The sequence below is a fragment of the Trachurus japonicus genome, chromosome 21 (genome assembly GCF_045865225.1).
Source record: "Trachurus japonicus isolate A0001 chromosome 21, Traja_1.0".
Lineage (NCBI taxonomy): Eukaryota > Metazoa > Chordata > Actinopteri > Carangiformes > Carangidae > Trachurus > Trachurus japonicus.
In genome coordinates, this window is record NC_140927.1 from 17,030,155 (window position 1) to 17,052,195 (window position 22,041).

Sequence of the window (22,041 nt, forward strand, 5' to 3'; positions counted from 1 at the left end):
AATTACAGATTGTGACTGCAGCTTTGACTGTGGCTATTTGTTGCTGGATAAGTAAAATACACTGTAAACACTAAATGGCACAACTGTAGTATGAACAGTGTGGACTACGAGATGTGTGAGCAGTCAGTAAATGTGACTCAGTGATGGGGGGGCTTACCATGTGGCTGTTTAAGCTGATGAATCACTGCTACACCATGTGGAGTCTGGGATGAACTGTAAACAACCTGAGGATTGCTGTCAGTGAACTTGTTGGCTTTCATCACAGCCATCTTGGTCCAGTCCGTGAAATAGACATTGTGTTCAAACAGACTGATGCCGAAGGGATGTGGGATCACAGAACCTCCATGGACCACTGTTTTTCTGATAAAGAAATTGGTGATGACACTGATTTATTAGAATATGAACGCATTCATCCTTCTCCTTATTTACCCTGAAGGTTTATTCTTGGGATTTAGCTTTTATGATTGTAGCAAATTTATTTCTTTTGAGGAATAATGTACGACATATTTACCTGTGAAGGCCATCGTATGTTGCAGTTTCAATGTAGTCGTAGCGACTGTCAACCCAATAGATGCGTTTGGCCTCTATGTCCAGTGTGATACCAGCTGGCCAGCCCAGTTTATTGCCTATGATCCCATAACGGTTCGTGCCATCCATGAAAGCCCGCTCCAGGCCCGGTTGTCCATTGAGTGCCTCCCAATCAGAGAAGAACATGTACCTGTGAAAGAGGGGGAAACATTTAATCCAATAGGACTGTTACATGAGGACCGCAATATACAGCTGAAGCCAGGAATAACATTACATGTATTGACCTAAGGAAAAACATACAAGTCATCCCTTTTTTAATTAAGTATCCGATGCACCACATAATGTCTCCAGGTGGGTGGCACTGCAACTCACCGGGCAGCTGTACATTAATTTACGATATGTAATTCCTGTAGCCACCTGGCTCTCGTCCTCCCCCCTTGAACTATACTATTGGATTACAATGAGGGTCATCACTTACATTGCTCCTCACTAATCCACCCAGGGCAATCTCCTAATCTCACACACACACACACACACACACACACACACACAACCCCCCTATTTTTCCGTGCCGATGGAGCACAACAGATACTGTATGTGGAGATTGGGAATAGATGAATGGACAGAAGCTGGAAGATGTGTTTACCCGACAGTCGGGTCCACTGCCAGTCCTCTCGGGTTTCCGAGGTTTTCGGTGATGAGCGTGACCCGGTTACTTCCATCAAAGTCCACCATGTCGATCCTGTTGACGCTAGCCTCCACCACATACAGTTTATTGTTCACCCAGTCCACGGCCAGGTTCTCAGGGTAGTCAACTGATATGTTTAAAACCACCTGCACGTCGGAACCGTCCATATCCACAGAAAACACCTGTAGACAAAAGATGCCATTGTTGTCAGAAAATTAGCCCGTAGGTGGCCACTGCGTCCAGAAATAAAGGGAAAATATTAAAGGGCAGCTTTTTATCAAGTGTATCATTTTACAATACTTACATACATACATACATACAGTACATACATACATACATACAGGTAGATTGGAAGTGTTACTGGCTGCTGTAATTGCAATCCATATGACCTCCTTGATTGATTTCAGTGTTAGTCATGGGAGATAGATCCACAGTCCTTGTTTGGTGTTAAAATGACTTCCAAAGTTTATCTATCTTAAAATCTGCATCTTTTTTTTTAAAGCAAAAAACCTCTTTGAGAATGAGCAGTCCAAACAGGAACAGGAGAAACAATGACAAGGGACAAAAACTCTTTTACTGGACAAATGTGCATGATTAATGGTTTGAAATGTAAAAGTAACAATAAAAAAAACACATTTATTATAGCACATTTTGTTAAATCTGTAACCTAGTTTTCTGAACCTGCCTCTATACTGATACTGAGATGGCACTAGTTTCTCACACCGGATGCCTTGGCACCATGCAGTTGGTCAGAGGGGCACTACTCTTAGCAGCTCTGCTTCTCTTCTTTTGAAACAAGATCCAGAGGTCTAAAAAGCAGGATTTTCAACTGGCCTGTTTAAAGAGAAACTGAAGATGTGGAAATAGCCTGACTGTTTAACCTTTCCCATTACATTCACATGCCCTGTTTGTGCTCTCCCTACTTTTAATCTGACATGCTGCCATGGAGGTGGCTGATAGACATAGATGCTTAGTCAGAGATGTATCCTAGTCTTTCAGCCCAGTGGCTGCAGTTCAAACCATTGAGAGGCCAAGGCATAAACTGAACAAAGACTTTTTAGATGGCCAAAGAATGCATATAGATGGACAGTGCCACTGAAAACAAATACAGCATGATTACTTTGAACAAGATCGAGTTACAAAAATTGCACCCTGGTATGTGAACATCATACCAGCCTATCAGACAGGTTTCAAGATTAGGCCATTTGGATTCCATTCCACATCTACTTCCCGTTCATTATGACCCAGCCACAAAGGAGCCAATCCCATTATTATAGTATCCACATTGCTGATATTTTAAATGATAACACAGAGAATTTGGTCCTGGCCAGCTCCAGTCTACAAAAAGAAATTGTTCTACTCCCCATAAATTGTCACCATGGGACTGTGCACTGCTCTGAGGAGGTAATATTATTTGTCTTATTTGTTTATTTTATCTCCTTTAGCTGATGCTGTAACATTCAACTGTTGTGACTTACACAGTGATATATATATAGTATACACTGTTTAAAAATACCTTATTCTGAATGGTATCAGTCCAGAAGATCCTATGGAGATTATAATGGAAGTCCACTCCAACTGCAACCCCTCTGTGCTGTGAATGAATCAGAGTGCGCAGATTGTTGCCATGGATGTCACCTATTAGCAGGTCTCTGCCGTTAGAATATATTAAGGAGGGAACTCCGGCTGCAGGAGAAAAGAACATAAAAACAAGTCTCAAAACATGAAATAAAGAAATCCTCATCTTTGAAATGTTCAGAGCTTGATTTGTATTGAAACAGAGGTTTTGAAATACTCATGCTCAACTAAAAGATCACTGGGAAATTTACAGAATAATGAAGGTAGGGGGATTTCTAGCCATTATCATTTCACACTCTCTTTGCTAAAGCTAAAATCAAAGAGGTCAGCCTCTCAGTCAACACTCTTTCTATGTTCAGCAGGCAAGAGACTAACTAAAACAACATTTGGTACGCAGCAATGCACCACAAAGAGGCACAGACGCTCAGTGGAGCAGCCACAGAGGTCGGCAGAAAGGAAAGGGGGGGGTCTATGCTAATGGGCCTCATTCAGGTGATTTATTCTTACAATGAAAATCTGAGCATACTGTATGTAAAACACACTGTTCAGACAGAGAGAGAGAATGACACTCACTTGAGATGTCAGCTCTGCAGTATCGGTGCTGCTCCAGCGTGTAGCCCTCTCGGCAGCTGCAGCGATGGGAACCTAAGCGGTCTTCACACAGCTGGTCGCACACTCCCCACATCGAGCAGTCGTCAAAGTCTTCAGCATGAAATCAAAACCAAAGCAGATGAGGATTATAAAACAATTTGTTCTGTTTGAGTCATATTACACCTTCAAAAGTTTTTTTTAAAGAGACAACATAAAAGGACAAAGAGGTGCAAGTCAATGATACTTCCTGAACAGTCTGAACAGCGTGCCTCATTCTCTGGGTCCAGCAGATTTTATATGCCCAGCTGTAAACCTGATTTGAGTTGTTAAGTCTCTGGGCAAAGACTCTGGACACATTGCAAGTGTAAATGGAAACATGCACAAAGTATTTGGGCAGCCTATACTTTTCATGTCTTGTGATTGAGGACCTATTTTGTTCCACTCTTACGTAGAAAACCCCAAATAAAAGTTATTAAAGGACTGACCTACTGCCATAGTTAATGCTCAACAAAAGCATAAAACTTTTTATTACTTGGGAACGTGCCAAGCATCCCTATTTATCCTTGTCATTGTCTCCATATACAGAAATTCTCCAATATTGTGCTATGCTGCAGTTAAATTTTAGGAAGGTTAAATACCTATACATGAGCGACTATTGTTGCTGCTGACAACATATCCAGAAGGACAAGAACAGGTTCCTCCTTCAGGAGAGGCATGACAACGATGTTCACAGCTTAGAGAGGCACATCTCCAGATACCTGTTCCAACACACAAACCAGAATCACGAGGACAAGTGTGGCACAGGTTTTGTAATATATCAGATGTTCTAATATGTAACTGCCACTAGTTTTGTTGGTACTCACTGCAGTTGCGGCCAGCAGTGGTGTTAGTTTCATCCTCTCCATCGGGACAGTGAGCTGTTCCATCACACAGGTGATCCATGGGGATACACAGGCCGGAGGACGGACAGGGCCACTCTCCTGGGTAACACTCTCTCGGCACATTATCTGTAGAAAAACCCCAAAACCATCTTTGTCTGTGGTTGGCTCGCACATAGAAAAGAAAATCCAAAAAGCAGCTCAGCAGAGTTTTAAATGCGTCAGACTGTTGGGAAGTGAAATATATTCATTCAGTGGGCGAGGTGTGTATTAGGGACAGGCAGCCTCCACAGGAATGTGTAGCTGATCTTAAGAAAATTGTAACTGGGACTTCATTGTCAGGGAAATTACTGTCACTTTAAATCGATGCAGGGGAGTGGAGCTTGGAGGGGGTCACATGGGGGCTCAGAGGGCTTCTGCAGCCCATCCTCTAAAAACACACACTCTTCACAGCCGTGTGAAGGAATTCTAAAGCCCTTTGGGGGGCTGCGCAATCTTGTGTCACAAAGAGGCATTTGAATAACACACTTAAAGGAGCACAGGCATAGCGTCTTGCTATCCAGAACCGACCATGGTGACTGGAGATGAATCAGGCTCACGCAGAGAGCTCCAGTTGTAACCAATTCTGGTGTTGTTTAGCTGGCCAAATATCTAACATTACTGATTTCCAGCAGTGAAAATAAAGTACATTTATGAGAACTGGTTTGTAACGATCATATCCATACCACAGCCTTTCTCATCAGCGTTGTCCTCGCAATCATCCTCTCCATCACAAACCCAGACTTGATGGATACAGCGACCACTGGGGCAGGTGAAGTAATTCCCTCTACATGTAGGGTATGCTGCAGGTGAGATAAGACACTAAGTTACATGTTTATCTATCTGGGCAAAGATAAGTGTCATTAGACTCACAATGAGGTTAGATTAAAACAAAAAAAGAGGATATGGAGACAAGGCCTACATACTGCAATTTAGCTCGTCACTTCTGTCCCCACAGTCGTCATCATGGTCACACACATAGCGTTGAGGAATACACACTCCGTTACGACACTGAAACAGGCCCGTGTTGCAGTGCTGTGCTAAAGAAAACACAAAACAGTCGAAGTAGACAAAAAGAACCATTTAATTGTGTGTTTTTCTTTAGGCTTGAGAATGCCTGTTTTAGAAATTGACTGGTTTCTTACTGCAATTTGCCTCATCAGAGCCGTCACGACAGTCAAGTATCTGATCACATCGCTGTGTCCGGTTGTAACAGGCCCCATTAGCACATCTCAGTTGTGTACACTCAGGGTAATCTGAAAGATTAAATCATCATCAGGGAAATGCTCTGCATTCAAATCAGCCTGACAACCGTTTTCCTTTCAGCTCATGTGAAAAGCTCGGCGAATGGGAAGGATAAGAGACTCAAATTTAACGCCACCACCATAACAACAGCAGTCGCCACAGCATTCTTTATGCAATTGTGAGATTACCACAGTGTGTAGTGTTGTGAGTCTACCATGTCGGCACAATAATGGCATAGCAGCTGAACTTCAGCTTGACTAATCCACCAAGGAATCTGCAATCAACCTCTGACAACAAGAAGCATATTGTGGCCCATTCTGTCAGTCAGCGAGCCTCTTAATCTTAACAAATTGATTAAAATGCCACAGGAGCCTGAGATAAAAACTAAAAAAAAGGGGAAACCACCCCAGAGAAGACTTACGGCAGTTTCTCTCGTCAGATCCATCTGAGCAGTCCGCGAGACGGTCACATCGGTATTCTCCTGGGATGCACGCCCCATTACTGCAGCTGAACTGGCCGCTAGTGCATGTCCTTCCAGCTGAGGACAGGTTGGAGAATTGCTTAGCAGCACGTGAGAATCTTTGAGCCACACATGTATTATATGTAGTTGCAGTCTGATTTACTTAACCTAATATAACTTAACTCCGTAGCCTTTGAGAGGCTAATTTCTTGAAGATTTTTTTCAAAAATACAGACCTTAATAAGAGTAACAAAGTTTAATTTGTATCAAAATTGTGTTAAAAATGACTACAGTTGGTGTATTGTAATGGTGCAGTGCAACCCTAAAAATCAGCATCCATGTATTTCAGTTAAAACCAGTGATTTCATTGTTTCATCTCGGTGTGATATTGAGGTCTACGTGTCTATTAGAAATACAGAGGTTTGGGTGGTTAAATGACTGTAACATGTACTCACGACAGTGTTGCCTCTCATCTGAGCCATCCTCACAGTCCTCCTCATCATCGCACACCCACACATCTGGGATACACTCGCCGTCACTCAAGCATTGGAAATGACTGTCATCACATGTTACCTGAGCTGTGGGAACACACACAGAGCATTTCATTTTCTGAAAGAGTTGAAATCCTCTGTTGCTGAGTTAATATGCTCAGTTTCACTTTGCTTAACGCTATTTCAGCAACTTACTCATACTTAACCAACTCATTTCATGCTACTTTATATACTTAGTCCAACACAACTCTGAGGAAGAAATACCGGTACATATAATATACTAACTGAGACCTTCATAAAATATAATCAGTTAATCATTTATAATAAACTGTTATAGATTACAGACTTAAAGAGGAGTACTTATAATTTTGAGATTTAAAGTCTAATTAGCCAGTAATACACTTGTTTATTTTCTGAAGTAAAATTGAGTAATTCTAAGTAAATGATCTGAATGCTTTTTCTCCTCTGCTGTAATTCAGGTTGGAATGACACATACATAAAGTATCATAAATGCTCCAACCCTCTGAGATAATACATTGGCATAAAGGTGTGAAACAAGAAATAACTCACGACAGTCGTGCTCATCAGAGTCATCCACACAGTCTGATGTCCCGTCACAGTGCCAATCCCCTGGGATACAACGGCCTGTCCCACAGCGGAACTGCCCCAGTTCACATCCTACACACAGTGATCGTTTAGAGTAGTTCAGTACATTTCTAGCTTTTTTGTGCATTAAATTATTTTTTTCCAGATATAATTTTTCATTTTGCCATTTTAATGTTGATAAAAATAAATTTGTTGTGGTATTAGCACTTTGTACAAAAACCTGTCATTAAATAATTCTCTAAAAAGAGGTTTTATAAATTCTTGAATATTCTAGATTTAACTCAGAAATGAAAAAACATGGCATAAGGGGGCAGGGATGTCTTCCACTGACGAAGCATGTTGTTAAGTGCATTGACAAGCCTTGGAGACAAGCGTGCCAGCCATCCTCCCGACAGTTACACAACCTTTACCGCACTCATCCTGAGCCTCCTTTTGATGTTCTCACTGAGTGGCATCTGTAGAGATAAGGTACCACCACTCTACCTTCCCTGACATTTTCCAGGAGCGATTGATTCAGGCAGCATAGTTTAGTGGCAGAGCACTCCATCAGCCCCGTCCAAATAGGAATGTGCAAATTTGATTGTCTCTCTGACAGCCTGATTTATGGTGCATGCTGTTCCTGTCCGATCTGAAATGTAATTGGAATAAATAGTGGTACTGGGTGGTACCGCAACCATTTCAACCCAAATTTTTCATGAGAAGAGCTGTGAGGTGGTGATTGCTGGTGCATGCTTGGGGTCGGTGGTCTGTCTCTGCCCTGCCTTAGCCGGCACTTTGGAAACATTCTTCCCTCTTGTTCAAAATCAACAGCCTGTTGACAGACTGGGACAACATATCTGAAATCAAATCTGCTTGCTATAGCGATATAATTCCCACAGCACCTTGCAGCTAAGACTTAGAGATATATACAAAAGTGTAATCCCCACAGGTGTGTTTATCTGAGCAACTATGTAAGTAAACAGTAAAAAATGTATTGTCTATCTGTGCTGAGAGTCAAGGGTTTATCATCAAGAATGTCTGTCTCTGATAAATTAAAACCAACATACTGCTTTAGAGGCTCAATATTTAACTCCTGTGGGACCTATGAGGAAGAAAACTGTTTTTTCCTGCTCAGTTTACTAATGATAAAATTGCTCACAACCTGCTCAAAGGGAGCCTTTGTTGCAAGTCAGTGATCCCAGCATCATCTATACTATAGCATGGCAGCAGGGACAAGTGTTGCATACAGTATAACAATGGCTAAGAGATGTGCCCTATTAAACAGAAACACTATATTTCCCCTTAAAATGAACGGCTTGCTTAATACATTTAAGTATTGAATGACGGCAATATTGTATGGGTAATTACATATTAAATAGAAAGCTCTCAAATAAATATTATATCAGAATCAAAAATGTGAATAACAGCTTAACTAGTTAACGTCTGCTTTAGAAAAGACCAAGATGTTTATAGTTGCCATACATTCAGACCTGGGCTGACAACTTAAAACCATGCACGCCAAAGGAGAAACCAATCCGCTAGCTAGAGGCTTTCAAATGCAGGCAGTGTTCCCTGACAGTATTACTTCTGGGAAAGGTGACAGATACTCTGAAGCTGAACCTTTCAACAGCACTATCTTGTGTGGGGTTCCTCTTACATTCTGAGAAGGACATCGTCTTTGTAACTTTTCCTTAACCCTCAAATTTCTCTGTCCTCATCCTGACAAAGTTGTAAATTTGCCTGGGACCCGAACGGTGCAAATCTGTTAATAAAAATGTTTAGTCTAAAGGCGTGATGTCGAGTGCTTTTTTTTTTGTTAGTGTTTCCCCTCCACTTTCTTGCCTTGTCTTTTCTAATTAGCAACTTAAACCCACAGCAGGAGAGAGCGCTGCACTACCCATGTGGGAAGATAAGGACACCCTACTACAGACCAACAAAGAGGAGCAGTAGAGGAATTTTCATTAGAATGAACCCCCCCAAACGCCTTAAACCCCACTGTGAAATTACAATGGCACAAAAAAGGTGCCAGCAGGGATGCAGACTCATAACTGGAAGTGTCACCCTAAAAAAAAAGCCACTTTGTAGATGGACAGTGGAAAGCAGAGTACAGTAAAACTCGTTTCCTGAGATTAGTTAAACAAAAGTGAAACATAGGCTCGCCTCTCATGGCCACCCACGACGAAAACACCTGTACACTAACTGCCCAAACTCTCTGAACCTCCCTGTTGTCCCGTGGAGGGGAGATGTCTTCAGGCTTTCGTCAATATCGTCTTGTTTTGACGCAGCCCTCTGCAGTCACTGAGAACGGCTGCTGGCAGCATGAGACGTTGGACCCGTCCATGCAGTCAGAGCGAAGTGCTGCTGCCTATTTCATATGGAAATCAATGCGGCAGAATGCAGTCAATTGCCAAACAAGTGACTTTGGCTCTTACTTCTACAGACAAAACAGTGAAAAACCCAAGGGGCTTTGGCAGTGGCATGGGAGCAAAGGGAAGAAATAAATAGAGTGAGGGATAAAGCCTCGGTCTGGTTGGAATTGAGGAATACTCAGCATGATTATTTAGATCACGCTTTAACAAAGGCGTGACTGAAACAAATCATAAATTAAGTTGACACAGGCCCTGGACAACTTATTTTTCCTCTGTACAGTGAGTCACAGCGCACTACCTGGAAGTTGGAGGCTCAACTTCATCCTCAGTGTCTGTAACCTACACTGAGGGAGCTGCAGGAAAAAGAAAGGATTTGCGCTTGATTTGTGCCAACTGTGTTCTTGTTTCTAACGCTGTGTTACTGTTGCACAAGGATTTAGGCTTCGACACCGGAAAGAAGCCGGCATGTGTGAGCTTTAACATGCACATGTTGCCCAAGTTAGCGTGTCTTTAAGAATTTAACGTCTTTAACAGGCTAAAACTACGAAACAGTGTGGTCAAATCCGTGACAGAGCAGCGCTGCACCTGACCAAACTACAAGCATACTAACAAATATGCTGTGTGTTTCACTTATTCTTTTTGTTCTTTTAATCTTTAACATCATTAGAGTTCTTCCTGTGCACTTTACATGTTATTTGGACATCAGCAGTCAATGATTAAGAGAGAAAAACAACACAATTTACTGACAAAATATGTCTGGAACAGCAAAAAATGGCAGAGGCTAGTTAATATAATGTCAGTAGGTCGTTAACAAACCAGCACCATGAAATCCCTCCCGACTGTCACATTAGCTATTATTGCAAGTGTAAGCATTCTGCAGCAGTGTCAAGGATAAGGCCTGGATAATGTGTTACAGAAGGGTGAGGATGAGACAATTATCAAACTTCAGGATTTTTGTAGGGGATCAAGTAGAGATTAGTGACACCCTGCCCCCTCAGAGTAAAACTACATAAATAAACCATTACTAATCTTTTCAGTACTGTATATTCTTAAGTGTCACATCTTTTCATTTGATTTACATTTCACCGGATAGGAATTCAGGAAGCTCCCGACATGATTATATTGAGGTTTTCCTACAACATGTTATGTTATTATAACTTCAGGTTAAAGGTGAGTGGTTGAACATTATCATAACCTGTATGACTCCATATAATTTTAGGTAAGCATTTGACATTAGTGTTGGTTAATTACAACAGATTAGTGCTAATAATCAACAGGAATATGCTGACAAAGTCTACTTAGACACTTAGGTTTTAGCCAAGTCATCATCTTATTCATTTCAGTTGCCATCAGCAAATATCAGCTGCAAGTACTGAGACTGCTGCGATTCAAAGGAAATGCCAAGTGATTTTTTTTTTCTTTTACAGATGCCACAGTCTCAGCATCAACATGGTTATATTGTCTTTTTAGGCATGCAGAGTTCACCTTTTTTTGTTTTGTGTGTCTGTTAGCCAGTGCGGAAATAGGCCCAGGATGTTTCATAATAAATACATAAAGAAAGCTGTAGCTGCGACTCATTTCTCTTGAATACAGTTTCTTTTCTTTACTTCAAACTGCTCCTTAGGTAGAAATGGTTCCATTCTGCAGCACCTGCAGTGTAATTAGTTGCTTGATTCACACTAAGGAGCTTACGTACTAAGGGTTGAGCAAAAAGAAAGCAGATTACAATTTGAGAAGTAGGATCTAGTTGGGCTACAAACACAAGAGACAAACTCAAGACTGTCATGTAAAATAAGACCAGTATCCGAGCATTTTGTGTGTCTCTGTCTTACACTCGGGGCCGGGGGAGGGAATAAAGTTCTTCCTCGAGCTGCAATCAAGTTTGAATCAGCGGTCTACGGCGTAAAATCGAATGAGATTTGTACCAGTAGCTCTCAGTCCTCACAGATTGTCTGCAAGTCACATGCTCTTTTCTGTTACCTAGCAACAGTAAAGCTCAGGCAAAAGTTCCTCAAGAGAACTTCCAATCTGTCTGAGGAAGGCTTTGTGCTCAACCTTTAAAGTAATACTATGTGCTGAAACATCCAGCCCCACAGCCACAATTACTGTACCTAATGGACACTTTTAAAAAATCACTGGAAGCTACAGAGTCAGTCCATTAAAAAGGAGGCTTTTTGTGATGATCAACAAGGTTATTTTCATGTGTTCAGTTGATTCAGCATCTTTAATTTTCATCAGATCTTGAACCTTACTCACTGGATGGATATTTTGGTCTTAGCTTTGGAAAGAAAATACTATTTTAATTCAGAAAAAAAATCAGCTAACTGCACAGTAAGTGGTTTGTTTTGATTGAGCAACAAGTGCAATGGGTGAATCACTAGTAGCTCAACAGCTCTACAGTTCCCCCAATGAATCATTCAACTGCCAGGAAGAAAAAGAAAGAAAGTAGGAGGCATAAAAAAATAAATAAAATAAAAAATTAGACCACTTACCCTCAGAGTTGACCCATCTAACACCGCACATGAAGACGAGAATGAGTTTAAGTAGCAGTGCTCTCCACATTCTGGCTGGTCCGTCCAGCTCCGCTGTGCAGATGGAGGAGCTGTAGGGACTGGGACTGGGATGCTGTTGCTTTCCTCTGTCTGTCTTTCTTGGCCCGCTAGTTGATGAAAAGGGGCGTGCACAAAGGCCAGGACGGCCGCTCCCCCAACCCAGCCTCGGCCCTCTGAATAAATCCCCTTGGCCCTGGAACCTGCATAATGCCATGAGAGTCCGGCTGGTCCGGGGTGCCACTGATTTTTCACTCGCCCATGTCTTTCAGTGGTTGCTTGCTGTGGAGCTTTAAGAAAAATAAATAAATAATGACAGGAAAGCAAAATTTTTAAACTAACTAACGTTTTGAATGAAGGTGTCTAACAAGACCTATGTGTAGGCTACAACTAGCCTTGGTACATAACTTTACACACCCAGACAAGGTTTTATGTACACCTAATAATAATTGATAGCTTGTATAACGTGTTATCAAACGCATATTTTGTTATTAAAGTGTGTAATAAAAGGTTAAAATGTTGCCAACTGCTATAAAGTTGGATTCACCAGGTCCAATTGGTTCAATAGACCATGTGCCCGAAGATTTAGCCTAAATCGACGAAAAAGCTAGCTCTAAATTTGAAATGCTACCTTCTAAAAATGACATTTCGCCACACTTAAACTGAGTAGCTAATTATGTGCCATAATGACACAGGTTTAAAAGCTCTTGCACCGTGATAATTAGAGATGGGGTATTTATTTACCTCAGTGGTCAGTGGCTGATAGGAAGCCAAACACCGCCATCTTGAGGCCGAGCACCGGAACCGACATTCCTCCTCCTCGCGCCGTTGCTGTTGTTGCCATTAGCGACCGAGCAACTGAAGTTCAGAAAATACTTCCTACGAAGTAAAGAAGTGGAAGTGAGAAAGGAGTAAAAATAACAAGAACAACCGGGAATAAGCCGTCACCCATCATGTCGACCCCACCGAGAAACGCGGCAAACACGACAGAGGTAGGCTGCTGCTGTAGGCTACGATGTAAAAGTTAATGATGTCAGCAGTAAATCAGTGCGTGTCTACTCTCAGCCAATGAGTCACTAGAAATATGTTGAGTAGACATTTAATGTCACGTTTCATACTGTCACAACTGTCACAAGCATTTTAATCCAAGGTTACCTTGGATTAAAATGTTTTTGAAGACAAAATAGAACCATCTATCAACTGCCCAGTAAATGTAGCCTATATCAAGACACGCCAAACTATAGTTATTGTCTGGTTTGTCAGCCTCTCACATATTCATATTTTTTCTGAGATACTTCATCCTAAATTTGGGAGGTTTTGACTTTTGGCCAGTCAATCTGAATGTAGCCCATGTTGTAATTTGACCATCTTGGAAGGAATCAGTAACTTCATAAAACTCAGTGATACATACTGTAGCCTAAATGTTTCCCAATGACAGGGACTGCCTGCCTTGCCTACATTAAGCTAGGCTAATTATGCATAATTGTATACATAATATATTTTTTAACAAGTATCTTGTAACTTTTTATATTGTCTACCTCTTTTTACGTTTTACATATGATGCAAATATGTTGTGTATGATTTTTAAGGAGGGAGAGGGGCTTCCTGCAAAAGTGATTTGAGGTTATGCTTTTACTGTCCAGACCAAAGTGGATTGGTTAGGCTGTTAAACTGGCTTATTAGCTCATTTATGCTTTTTGTTTTGTTTTTTGTTGTTTTTTATGTAAAAACAGTCCTCTTGGTTCAAAGCTTTCTAAATATTGATATCAGTGTCACCCTAAAAAATATATATATCAAGCTCTAGTTTTATGCTGACAGAAATCCATGTCATGTTTTAACACTGGACATGTCCCCTTGTCACCAGCATATGGACATGATCCAGAAGTCAGTGGACAAACTTCTCAGCTTTTCTCCAGAGGATGCCACAGAGACAGAAATGCTGCGATCAAGGATAGATGAACAGTCGAATCTAATTCTCATGTTGAAAGAGAAAGCAGATGAGATGCTTTTGCGATGGCGAGCCCAGCAAAAAATTAACACAGAGCTGGAGAGTAGTTTAATGGATTGTCAGAAAGAACTGGATGACAAATTAAAGAAAGTAGAGTTATTAGAGGAGAGAACGGTGTATTTAGCCAATCTCAATAAAAGTATAATTACTTTCATGGAGGAATACAAAAATGAGAATGTCCAGTTAAAGATAGAAAACAAACAGCTACAGTCAGAAAATGATTCACTTTTCTCCCAAAAATTACAAGATAAAGAAGTGTGTGTGCAAAAACTGATGCAAGATATCAAACTTCTGACAGAGCATTATACAAATAAAGAAAATGAATATCGGTAAGTTTTGTTTTGTTACTATGATTGATCAATAGTGTCGATTTAGTGAATTCAAAGTTTTAAATTGATCACAGTAATTGCTTGACTCAGGTATCAATATAAAGTGCAGTGCAATCACTGGTTTAAGCTTAGTAAATCAGAGGATTCACTGTGTCTGTTGAATTGTAAATTTAATTCAATGTGAATGAAGTGCCTTAGGTACTATAGTTGTTGGCCATAATAGTTTACACTGATCATTATGAAACTGTGTTTTACATCAATGCATAGGGAGAAATTAGCTGGATACGAGTCAAACCTCCTGGAACAGAGAAATCAGCATCAAGCTAAGGAGGCATTGCTACTTGATCAATTACATGATGCACAGCAACAATTACATGATGCACAGCAACAGCAAAGAGATGCTGCATCTGAGTTCAAAAGTGGGTAGTCAACATTTTATCATTGTCTCAAGTGTTATGAAATACAATCACTTGTAAACTTTGTGGCCTTTTTTTCCTCTCAATTAGATATGAAGCTGAAGCTAGGAAAGGCAGAGGAAAAGCATGCCTTGAATGAGCTCAACGCAAGAAAAAACATAGCAAGCCTCACCAAAAAGAAGGACGAACTATTATCTCTGTCTATAGAGAGGGGGAGAGTTATACAGGTAGTCAAATAATTTGCTTTCTTCACTGAAAAGCACAGCTCTGCAGAGTATGAACCAGCAACTTCATGTTTGTACAAATGGTCTAATATACAGGAGAAACAAGGAGAAATCCAGCAGCTGGAGAGGAAATGGAGAGAAGAGAAAAAATCTCGGGCTGAAGCAGAGGATAGGTAAAATCATGCATCAACAGCCATCCTCATTGCACTGCTACGTATAACAAGTAAGAAGCATCTCATTTGTCCTCCACTTTGCCTCAGGTTTGAACGGGAAGCACAAGCTGTCAACGCAGATGTAAATGTGAAGTCTCTCCAGTGTGCCCTTGATGAATCCGCAAGGAAGTATGAGAAGCTTGTAAAGGTTTGTTGAAATCTACAGTATAGAGAAGTTAACTTGACAGTGGTCTCTATAGTTAAGTACACTGGCAATATGTTTTCCTTTCCAATCATTTCACAGGATTTCGAAGCCTTCAAAGAACACAGCGCCAGTCTCCTCGCACAAGAGAGGGAGCTGAATAAGAAAATTCGCCACATGATAGGCTAAACCAAAGTTAAACCAAACTTTGTCATTTTGTTCTTACGAAGGAATAGACAGTAAGAGAAATTATGTGTGTTTTGTATTAATAAAAATGCTCAAGAAGAGCTCAAAGAAAAAAGGAAAAACCATGACAAAAAAATAAATTATAATGTTTTTAATTTTCTTCTCCACCTTTCCAGAGAAATGGTACCACAACACAACATACTTAGCATGACATGTCAGAAGTTCCTCAAATAGAAATCGTACTGTACAAATATTTATCTCATAAAACCTTCCAACCTTGCAGATAAATCATTTATGAATGTTCTTCTGCTAGTTTCTCGGCCTTCTGGACCACTTCTTCAATTGGACCCACCATGTAGAAAGCCTGCTCTGGCAGGGCATCATATTCACCTGAAAGAGAGAAAAGAATAGCCATTTCCATCAAATCCCCATTAAATCCACCCCATTCAGTTGCATTTTAGCTTTTGTACAGAACCATACCTCCTAAAATGCTCTGGAAGCCACTGATCGTCTCCTTGAGAGGCACCAGCTTGCCCATGTGGCCAGTAAAGACCTCAGCTACCTGGAAGGGCTGCGACAAGAAACGCTGGATCTTGCGAGCACGAGCTACAGTCAGCTTGTCTTCCTCAGACAATTCATCCATACCCAGGATAGCAATGATATCCTGCAGTGATTTGTAGTCCTAAAAACGAAAAGTTTAACTGTTAAGCAAATTGTTGACAACCAAAATGTGTTAGTATCCAGCACAAGACTTACCTGAAGAATCTTTTGTACACCACGAGCAACATCATAGTGTTCACTCCCAACAATGTTGGGGTCCATGATACGGGACGTGGAATCCAGGGGGTCCACAGCAGGATAAATACCAAGCTCAGCAATGGCACGCGACAACACAGTTGTTGCATCCAAGTGAGCAAAGGTTGTGGCTGGAGCAGGGTCAGTTAAGTCATCAGCAGGTACATAGATGGCCTGTAACACGATTAACAATTTTAGCATGCGTAATACAGAAAAACAAAGGGTGTGCCACTGCCAATATGTGGTTAGGGTTTTGTGTCTTCTCACTTGTACAGAGGTGATGGAACCCTTCTTAGTGGTGGTAATTCTTTCCTGCATTGTACCCATATCAGTGGCCAGGGTAGGCTGGTACCCCACAGCAGAGGGGATACGACCCAACAGGGCAGACACCTGAGGAAAAATTACAAAACGTTCAGACACAAGATTAATATGCATACAAATCTATTTTGTTGATGAAACCTTCAAATAATGGAAAAAAAACTGGTCTGGTGCTGTGAACCTCTGATCCAGCCTGGGTGAACCTGAAGATGTTGTCAATGAAGAGCAGCACGTCCTGTCCCTCCTGATCGCGGAAGTATTCAGCAACAGTTAGACCAGTAAGAGCAACTCTGGCACGGGCACCTGGGGGCTCGTTCATCTGACCGTAGACCAGTGCCACCTAAGGATGCAAAGACCCAAAAACTTTAGCATGAATCAACACAGAATGAACAAGAATCTCATCAAAACTGAAAGATTTCATTTTACATTGTGGGCTATGCCATCCACTAACAAATAAGCATGTTTTTTTTAATTTTTACCTTTGAGGTGGTGTCTTTCAGGTTAATGACACCGGACTCAATCATTTCATGGTACAAGTCGTTTCCCTCACGGGTTCGCTCTCCCACTCCGGCAAACACGGAGTAACCACCATGAGCTTTGGCTACATTGTTGATCAGCTCCATAATTAATACAGTCTTGCCAACACCAGCGCCACCAAACAGACCTAAAGGAATACAAAATGTGAAATAATGAATTATCAATATAAACGCGTATGGAAATTGAGAGAGAGAAAAAAAAAAGGGTGTAATATGGTCCACCAACCAATCTTGCCACCCTTAGCATAGGGGGCCAGCAGATCTACCACTTTGATGCCAGTGACCAGGATCTCCTGCTCCACACTCATGTCTGTGAACTCAGGGGCTTCAGCGTGAATAGGAGCGGTCCTGTGAGATAACAAGGGTCATGATTAACTAAAAAGGCTATATTTTTCTTTTCAATAAATCCCAAGAAAAAAACTAAACCACCTAAGTAAATTCACCCCATCAAATATGTACTCCTTGCTGCAATTTGTCTCAAAACTGTTTTAGTAAATTACTTTTATTAAAAACTAATACTATATTTTTGCAGAGCATTGTTGTAAAATTACATCTCAAGCCAGAATGCTATACAGACTGACTAGAACAGTGTTGGTTTTGGTATATCAATGATTTTGTTAACGTTACAAAAAATATAGAATATATCCAGCACTGTGATCTTGTCAATACTTACTGTTTGGTGCTAATTGGCCCCCTCTCATCAATGGGTTCTCCAATGACATTCATGATCCTCCCCAAGGTCTCAGGGCCCACAGGGATCCTGATGGGGGCTCCAGTGTCCAGAACCTTTTGACCACGTACCAGACCCTCTGTACCGTCCATGGCAATAGTCCTGACTGTATTTTCACCTGGAGACAAAAACAAAAACATGAGAGACATTAAAGACAATGGTTTAGAGTTTAAGATGGGCAACCAAACACTTATTTGTTGAAAACCAAGGACTCAAACCAACTCACCCAAATGCTGTGCCACCTCCAGCACCAGCCTGCTGTCACGTCCGGCCACTTCCAGTGCATTGAGAATAGGAGGGAGGCCTTCATCAAACTGAACGTCCACCACAGCACCAATCACAGCCACTATGCGGCCATTGGCTATTGCAGCCTGAGCAGCTGGGGCGGCATAACCCCTGCCTGGAAGGACAATGACAAGAAAAAGACAACATTAAACTTAATTTCATAAAGACAGCAGCACCTGGATCTGAAATTTTTTATAAAATCTTGTGTCATTGGAAAGGACTATCCTATCATCTGGGTGTTTCATGTTAGCGCTAACTTTATGTTTCAATGTTTACTGTGACTCACAGACTACATTGTGTCAAACTCTTGACATGTACTGATTGGGAAAGGTCATTGGTTAGACAAGTAAACCGAGGCATGACTTAACGCTACAAGGTCCGACTGAAGGAACAATATGACCACATGACCTCTTACATTATCACTTAGCAGCTTTTATTGAAGAAAAATCCCTGTTGAATGTAGTTGTAAAGTTGAGGCCTGACCTACCTAGCTAGCATGCATGCATTTGTATTGCAGACAAGTCATGGGGCATGCAGTGTCACCTAATGCTGTCAGTCGAGCCATGTTTAAAAAGTATGCACTTACTCAAATTAAGGGCTGCATGTCTCGCACTGATCGTCTTTAAAGAGTTAATCCCAGGCTTAAAAGCCTGCAGAGCCCCGCTGCAGCAACGTCCCACTGCACCCAACATGGTTAAGATGGCTGAAGGTGAAGGCACACTGGCAAGCAGCGACTGGCGATGTTTTTATAGCAGAGCACAACCAACCAGCGCATGCGCACTGCACCGCGTCGTAGTGTTGTCCCCTCACAAACCACAGGAGGGCAGCAAACACCCACCTGCAGCTTTCCTCAGTAGATTTACTTCAGCGCCATCAAAATCTAGTAGGCCTACTTTGTAAACTGCAAAGAGGTGGGTGGACCCCATCATCGGCTATCAGGCAAAGCCAGCTGAAATGACAGACATGGACACGTGCAGCAAAGGACAGGAAGTCTCGGTCTTGAAGAGAGCAATCCATCCTGCAACAGCAGCAGCATGGTGCTCAAAGGTAACCCTGACCCTTTGTCACACAGCCAGTGGCGTGCACAGACTTTTTGAAGGGCAGGGGCGAAAAGGAAAAAAAGGGGCACCTAATAGCGCGTCCTCGCCACTGAAGAGGGCACTTTAGCACGCGTTTTGGTTTCCCTGAAGGCACTTTAACACGTGTTTTAGCTCCCAAGAGGCCACTTTAGCACATGTTTTGGCTCCTAGATGTGGCTCCTAGAGGGCACTTTCAGGGCTGCCAAGTTTCAGAAAATGACAAGAGTGAGACTGTAGCGACATGGTGCGTTTGGCCGGCGACCATAGGTCGGCGGCGAAAAAATGTTGGCCTTTTTTAACATTGATTTGGCCTGTTTTAATATCGATACCTTAAGACTAAAAAAACGTCGATTTGGCCTGTTTTAACACGTGTTTTGGCCCCCAAGAGGGCACTTTAGCACACGTTTTGGCTCCTAGAGAGCACTTTAGCACGCATTTTGGCTTCCAAGGGGGCACTTTAACACGTGTTTTGGCTCCCAAGAGGGCACTTTAGCACACGTTTTGGTTCCTAGATGTGGCTCCTAGAGGGCACTTTCAGGGCTGCCAAGTTTCAGAAAATGACAAGAGTCAGACTGTAGTGACATGGTGCGTTTGGCCGGCGACCACAGGTTGGCGGCGAAAAAAATTTGGCCTTTTTAAACGTTGATTTGGCCTGTTTTATAATATCAATACCTTAAGACTAAAAAACATCGATGTGGCCTGTTTTAACACGTGTTTTGGCTCCCAAGAGGGCACTTTAGCACACGTTTTGGCTTCCAAGGGCACTTTAACATGTGTTTTGGCTTCCAAGAGGGCACTTTAACATGTGTTTTGGCTCCTAGAGGGCACTTTAGCACACGTTTTGGCTACCATGAGGGCACTTTAGCACACGTTTTGGCTCCTAGAGGGCACTTAAGCACGCGTTTTGGCTCCCAAGAGGGCACTTAAGCACGCGTTTCAGCTCCTAGAGGGCACTTTAGCACGCATTGTGGCTCCTAGAGGGCTCTTTAGCACACGTTTTGGCTCCTAGAGGGCACTTTAGCACACGTTTTGGCTCCTAGAGGGCACTTTAGCACACGTTTTGGCCCCCATGAGGGCACTTGAGCGCACGTTTTAGCTCCTAGAGGGCACTTTAACACACGTTTTGCCCCCCATGAGGACACTTTAGCACGTGTTTTGGCTTCCAAGAGGGCACTTTAACGCGCGTTTTGGCTCCCAGGGGGCACTTTAGCACGCGTTTTTCAACAATTGGGCCACGAGGGGGGGCGACCGCCCCCCCTGCCCCCCCCCCTGTGCACGCCACTGCACACAGCAGTGGTTAAGAGTGAGAGTTGAGACAAGTGGGTTGTGGGACATGGAGGCATTTTGAACCAGCTCTATTATACAAACCAGTGAAGCCAAATACTAGGCTGTTGTCCTGCCATCTTCCCAAGAGCCTCAGCCAGTGTTTTGGTGAAGGACTTAGGTTGGCTGAGGTAGGACAAGTCATCCACTTAACCAGAAGTTCATTGGTTTGTATGTCTCCTAAATAATGAACCACAAACTGATGGCTGTTCTACCAGTGCATGAGTTTTCATGATCATGATGTAGCCTACAGTATGTGTGAGTCAAATGTGTGAAGCGGAAATTATTGCAAAGTGCACTCAGTGGTCTCTAAGAATAGGAAAGTGCTATGTAAGTGCTATCCTTTTACCATTGAATCCATATGTCCAGCAAATCCTAAATTACACTCTTGTGGACTGCAAAACAAGCCTTACACACAAAGCCATTGTACTATAATGCAAATCCAAGCATTAAAAGTTCTTTAAGTTTTGCTGGAGAGCAAATAGATAACCTTAAATACCCAGCCTGCCGTCATCTTATCTAGCCAAGGCCTGTACTGCAAAGCCAGAGGCCAGGCAGCTGTGAGCATTTGGTTTAGAAGTTACAAGATGACCGTGAATTGAGCCTCTACCGCCCCCCTGAGATCACTATGACAAACTTCAACATGGACCTTATGCTTTGGTTTAATTAACTCCCATCTCTCTATGACAGTTTATAGTGTCCAGGGAGGGTGCTGTGGATGAAGCCAAAGAGCACCAGACGCCTACTGGCAGCCAATGGCGAACAACATGGCTGAGATACTTGTAGGCAGATCAACTACCAGATTGCTTAAGGATATGGAATCCGAGGCCAGGCCCAACATCAAGCCATCAAAGACCTCTCTGGAGTTGCTAAAAAGGTCGCGCCAGTGGCAAGGGATTAAGATGAGAGGAAAACACCTAGGTTACAAAACAACAAGAGTATGTGAAGAATATGTGAAGGTGAGTAGACCAAAACCAACCAATTGAAACCCCTAAGGTGACATTGACACAACAACAGTAAGATCTCAAGGTACATCCAAAGAAGGCATCAAATCACCTAGTCCTGAATGGTTGATTGATCTGCCAATCTTTTTCCCATGCCATTTTATATGACCTATAAACCCGTCATTAGTGCTTTTACCACACTTAAACACAAATAATTGTCTTCTTCTGTAATCACTGGTAGACACAAACACAATGAGGAACATGAACAAACACACTCAATCAGTCATAAACCTGTGAAAGTCAACGTGCCTTAACAGTCATTTTAGACGTATAAATGTCGCTGCTATATAGAAACACTATGTTTGGTTGTCATTCATCATAAAACAATGTGACGGGTTGTATTTTGCCAAGCCATCATTCAGTGCAACATTCCTTTGTGTCAGAGAGTCTCCTCTAATTACTTCTTGCCTGGAGCTTTGGAATACAAAGCTTCTTCACCTCAAGCACAGCAGG

At 42.1% G+C, this 22,041-nt stretch overlaps 3 protein-coding genes across 9 annotated transcripts in view; 1 reads left to right on the plus strand and 2 right to left on the minus strand.

Annotated features, from left to right (window-relative positions):
• The window catches only part of lrp2a (low density lipoprotein receptor-related protein 2a), a 46,615-nt gene extending 34,346 nt beyond the window's left edge, over nt 1–12,269 (minus strand). For 4 of the 7 annotated variants that reach the window (XM_085764232.1, XM_085764230.1, XM_085764231.1 and 1 more), the window contains exons 1-14: nt 11,945–12,268; nt 7,069–7,176; nt 6,463–6,585; nt 5,969–6,085; nt 5,448–5,558; nt 5,229–5,342; nt 4,989–5,105; nt 4,249–4,392; nt 4,024–4,143; nt 3,368–3,496; nt 2,733–2,902; nt 1,175–1,398; nt 512–718; nt 158–360 (exon numbers count right to left, since the gene is read on the minus strand). In XM_085764232.1, coding sequence (XP_085620358.1) covers nt 158–360; nt 512–718; nt 1,175–1,398; nt 2,733–2,902; nt 3,368–3,496; nt 4,024–4,143; nt 4,249–4,392; nt 4,989–5,105; nt 5,229–5,342; nt 5,448–5,558; nt 5,969–6,085; nt 6,463–6,585; nt 7,069–7,176; nt 11,945–12,218 — 2,161 coding nt within the window. In that variant the 5' untranslated portion in view covers nt 12,219–12,268. Of the gene's footprint in view, nt 1–157; nt 361–511; nt 719–1,174; nt 1,399–2,732; nt 2,903–3,367; nt 3,497–4,023; nt 4,144–4,248; nt 4,393–4,988; nt 5,106–5,228; nt 5,343–5,447; nt 5,559–5,968; nt 6,086–6,462; nt 6,586–7,068; nt 7,177–11,944 lie in introns of those variants that run through there. The other 3 variants (XM_085764229.1, XM_085764233.1, XM_085764234.1) reach the window with 3 other exon arrangements.
• A 575-nt stretch (nt 12,270–12,844) lies between these two features.
• LOC146964985 (coiled-coil domain-containing protein 89) lies at nt 12,845–15,542 on the plus strand. Its single transcript, XM_085764238.1, has 7 exons — nt 12,845–12,993; nt 13,866–14,338; nt 14,606–14,757; nt 14,845–14,981; nt 15,075–15,151; nt 15,239–15,338; nt 15,435–15,542. The coding sequence occupies exons 1-7, from the start codon at nt 12,955–12,957 to the stop codon at nt 15,519–15,521; spliced, it is 1,065 nt and encodes a 354-aa protein (XP_085620364.1). The 5' UTR covers nt 12,845–12,954; the 3' UTR covers nt 15,522–15,542.
• A 124-nt stretch (nt 15,543–15,666) lies between these two features.
• Nucleotides 15,667–18,901, minus strand: LOC146964986 (ATP synthase F(1) complex catalytic subunit beta, mitochondrial-like). The gene is made up of 10 exons (XM_085764239.1): nt 18,769–18,901; nt 18,124–18,297; nt 17,841–18,015; nt 17,394–17,515; nt 17,111–17,295; nt 16,813–16,971; nt 16,581–16,703; nt 16,275–16,487; nt 15,999–16,200; nt 15,667–15,908 (listed from the first exon to the last, which is right to left on the minus strand). The coding sequence occupies exons 1-10, from the start codon at nt 18,872–18,874 to the stop codon at nt 15,811–15,813; spliced, it is 1,557 nt and encodes a 518-aa protein (XP_085620365.1). The 5' UTR covers nt 18,875–18,901; the 3' UTR covers nt 15,667–15,810.
• Between the last annotated feature and the right edge of the window lie 3,140 nt (nt 18,902–22,041).

What these genes read in the sequence shown, in the direction of transcription:
- LOC146964985 (XM_085764238.1), top strand. Translation starts at nt 12,955, where the DNA reads ATGTCGACCCCACCGAGAAACGCGGCAAACACGACAGAG. An exon ending in ACGCGGCAAACACGACAGAG is followed by an intron (nt 12,994 to 13,865) that starts GTAGGCTGCTGC and finishes CCTTGTCACCAG; the next exon opens with CATATGGACATGATCCAGAA. An exon ending in AATAAAGAAAATGAATATCG is followed by an intron (nt 14,339 to 14,605) that starts GTAAGTTTTGTT and finishes ATCAATGCATAG; the next exon opens with GGAGAAATTAGCTGGATACG.
- LOC146964986 (XM_085764239.1), bottom strand. Translation starts at nt 18,874, where the DNA reads ATGTTGGGTGCAGTGGGACGTTGCTGCAGCGGGGCTCTGCAGGCTTTT. An exon ending in ACATGCAGCCCTTAATTTGA is followed by an intron (nt 18,298 to 18,768) that starts GTAAGTGCATAC and finishes TTGTCCTTCCAG; the next exon opens with GCAGGGGTTATGCCGCCCCA. An exon ending in GTTCCATCACCTCTGTACAA is followed by an intron (nt 16,488 to 16,580) that starts GTGAGAAGACAC and finishes ATCGTGTTACAG; the next exon opens with GCCATCTATGTACCTGCTGA.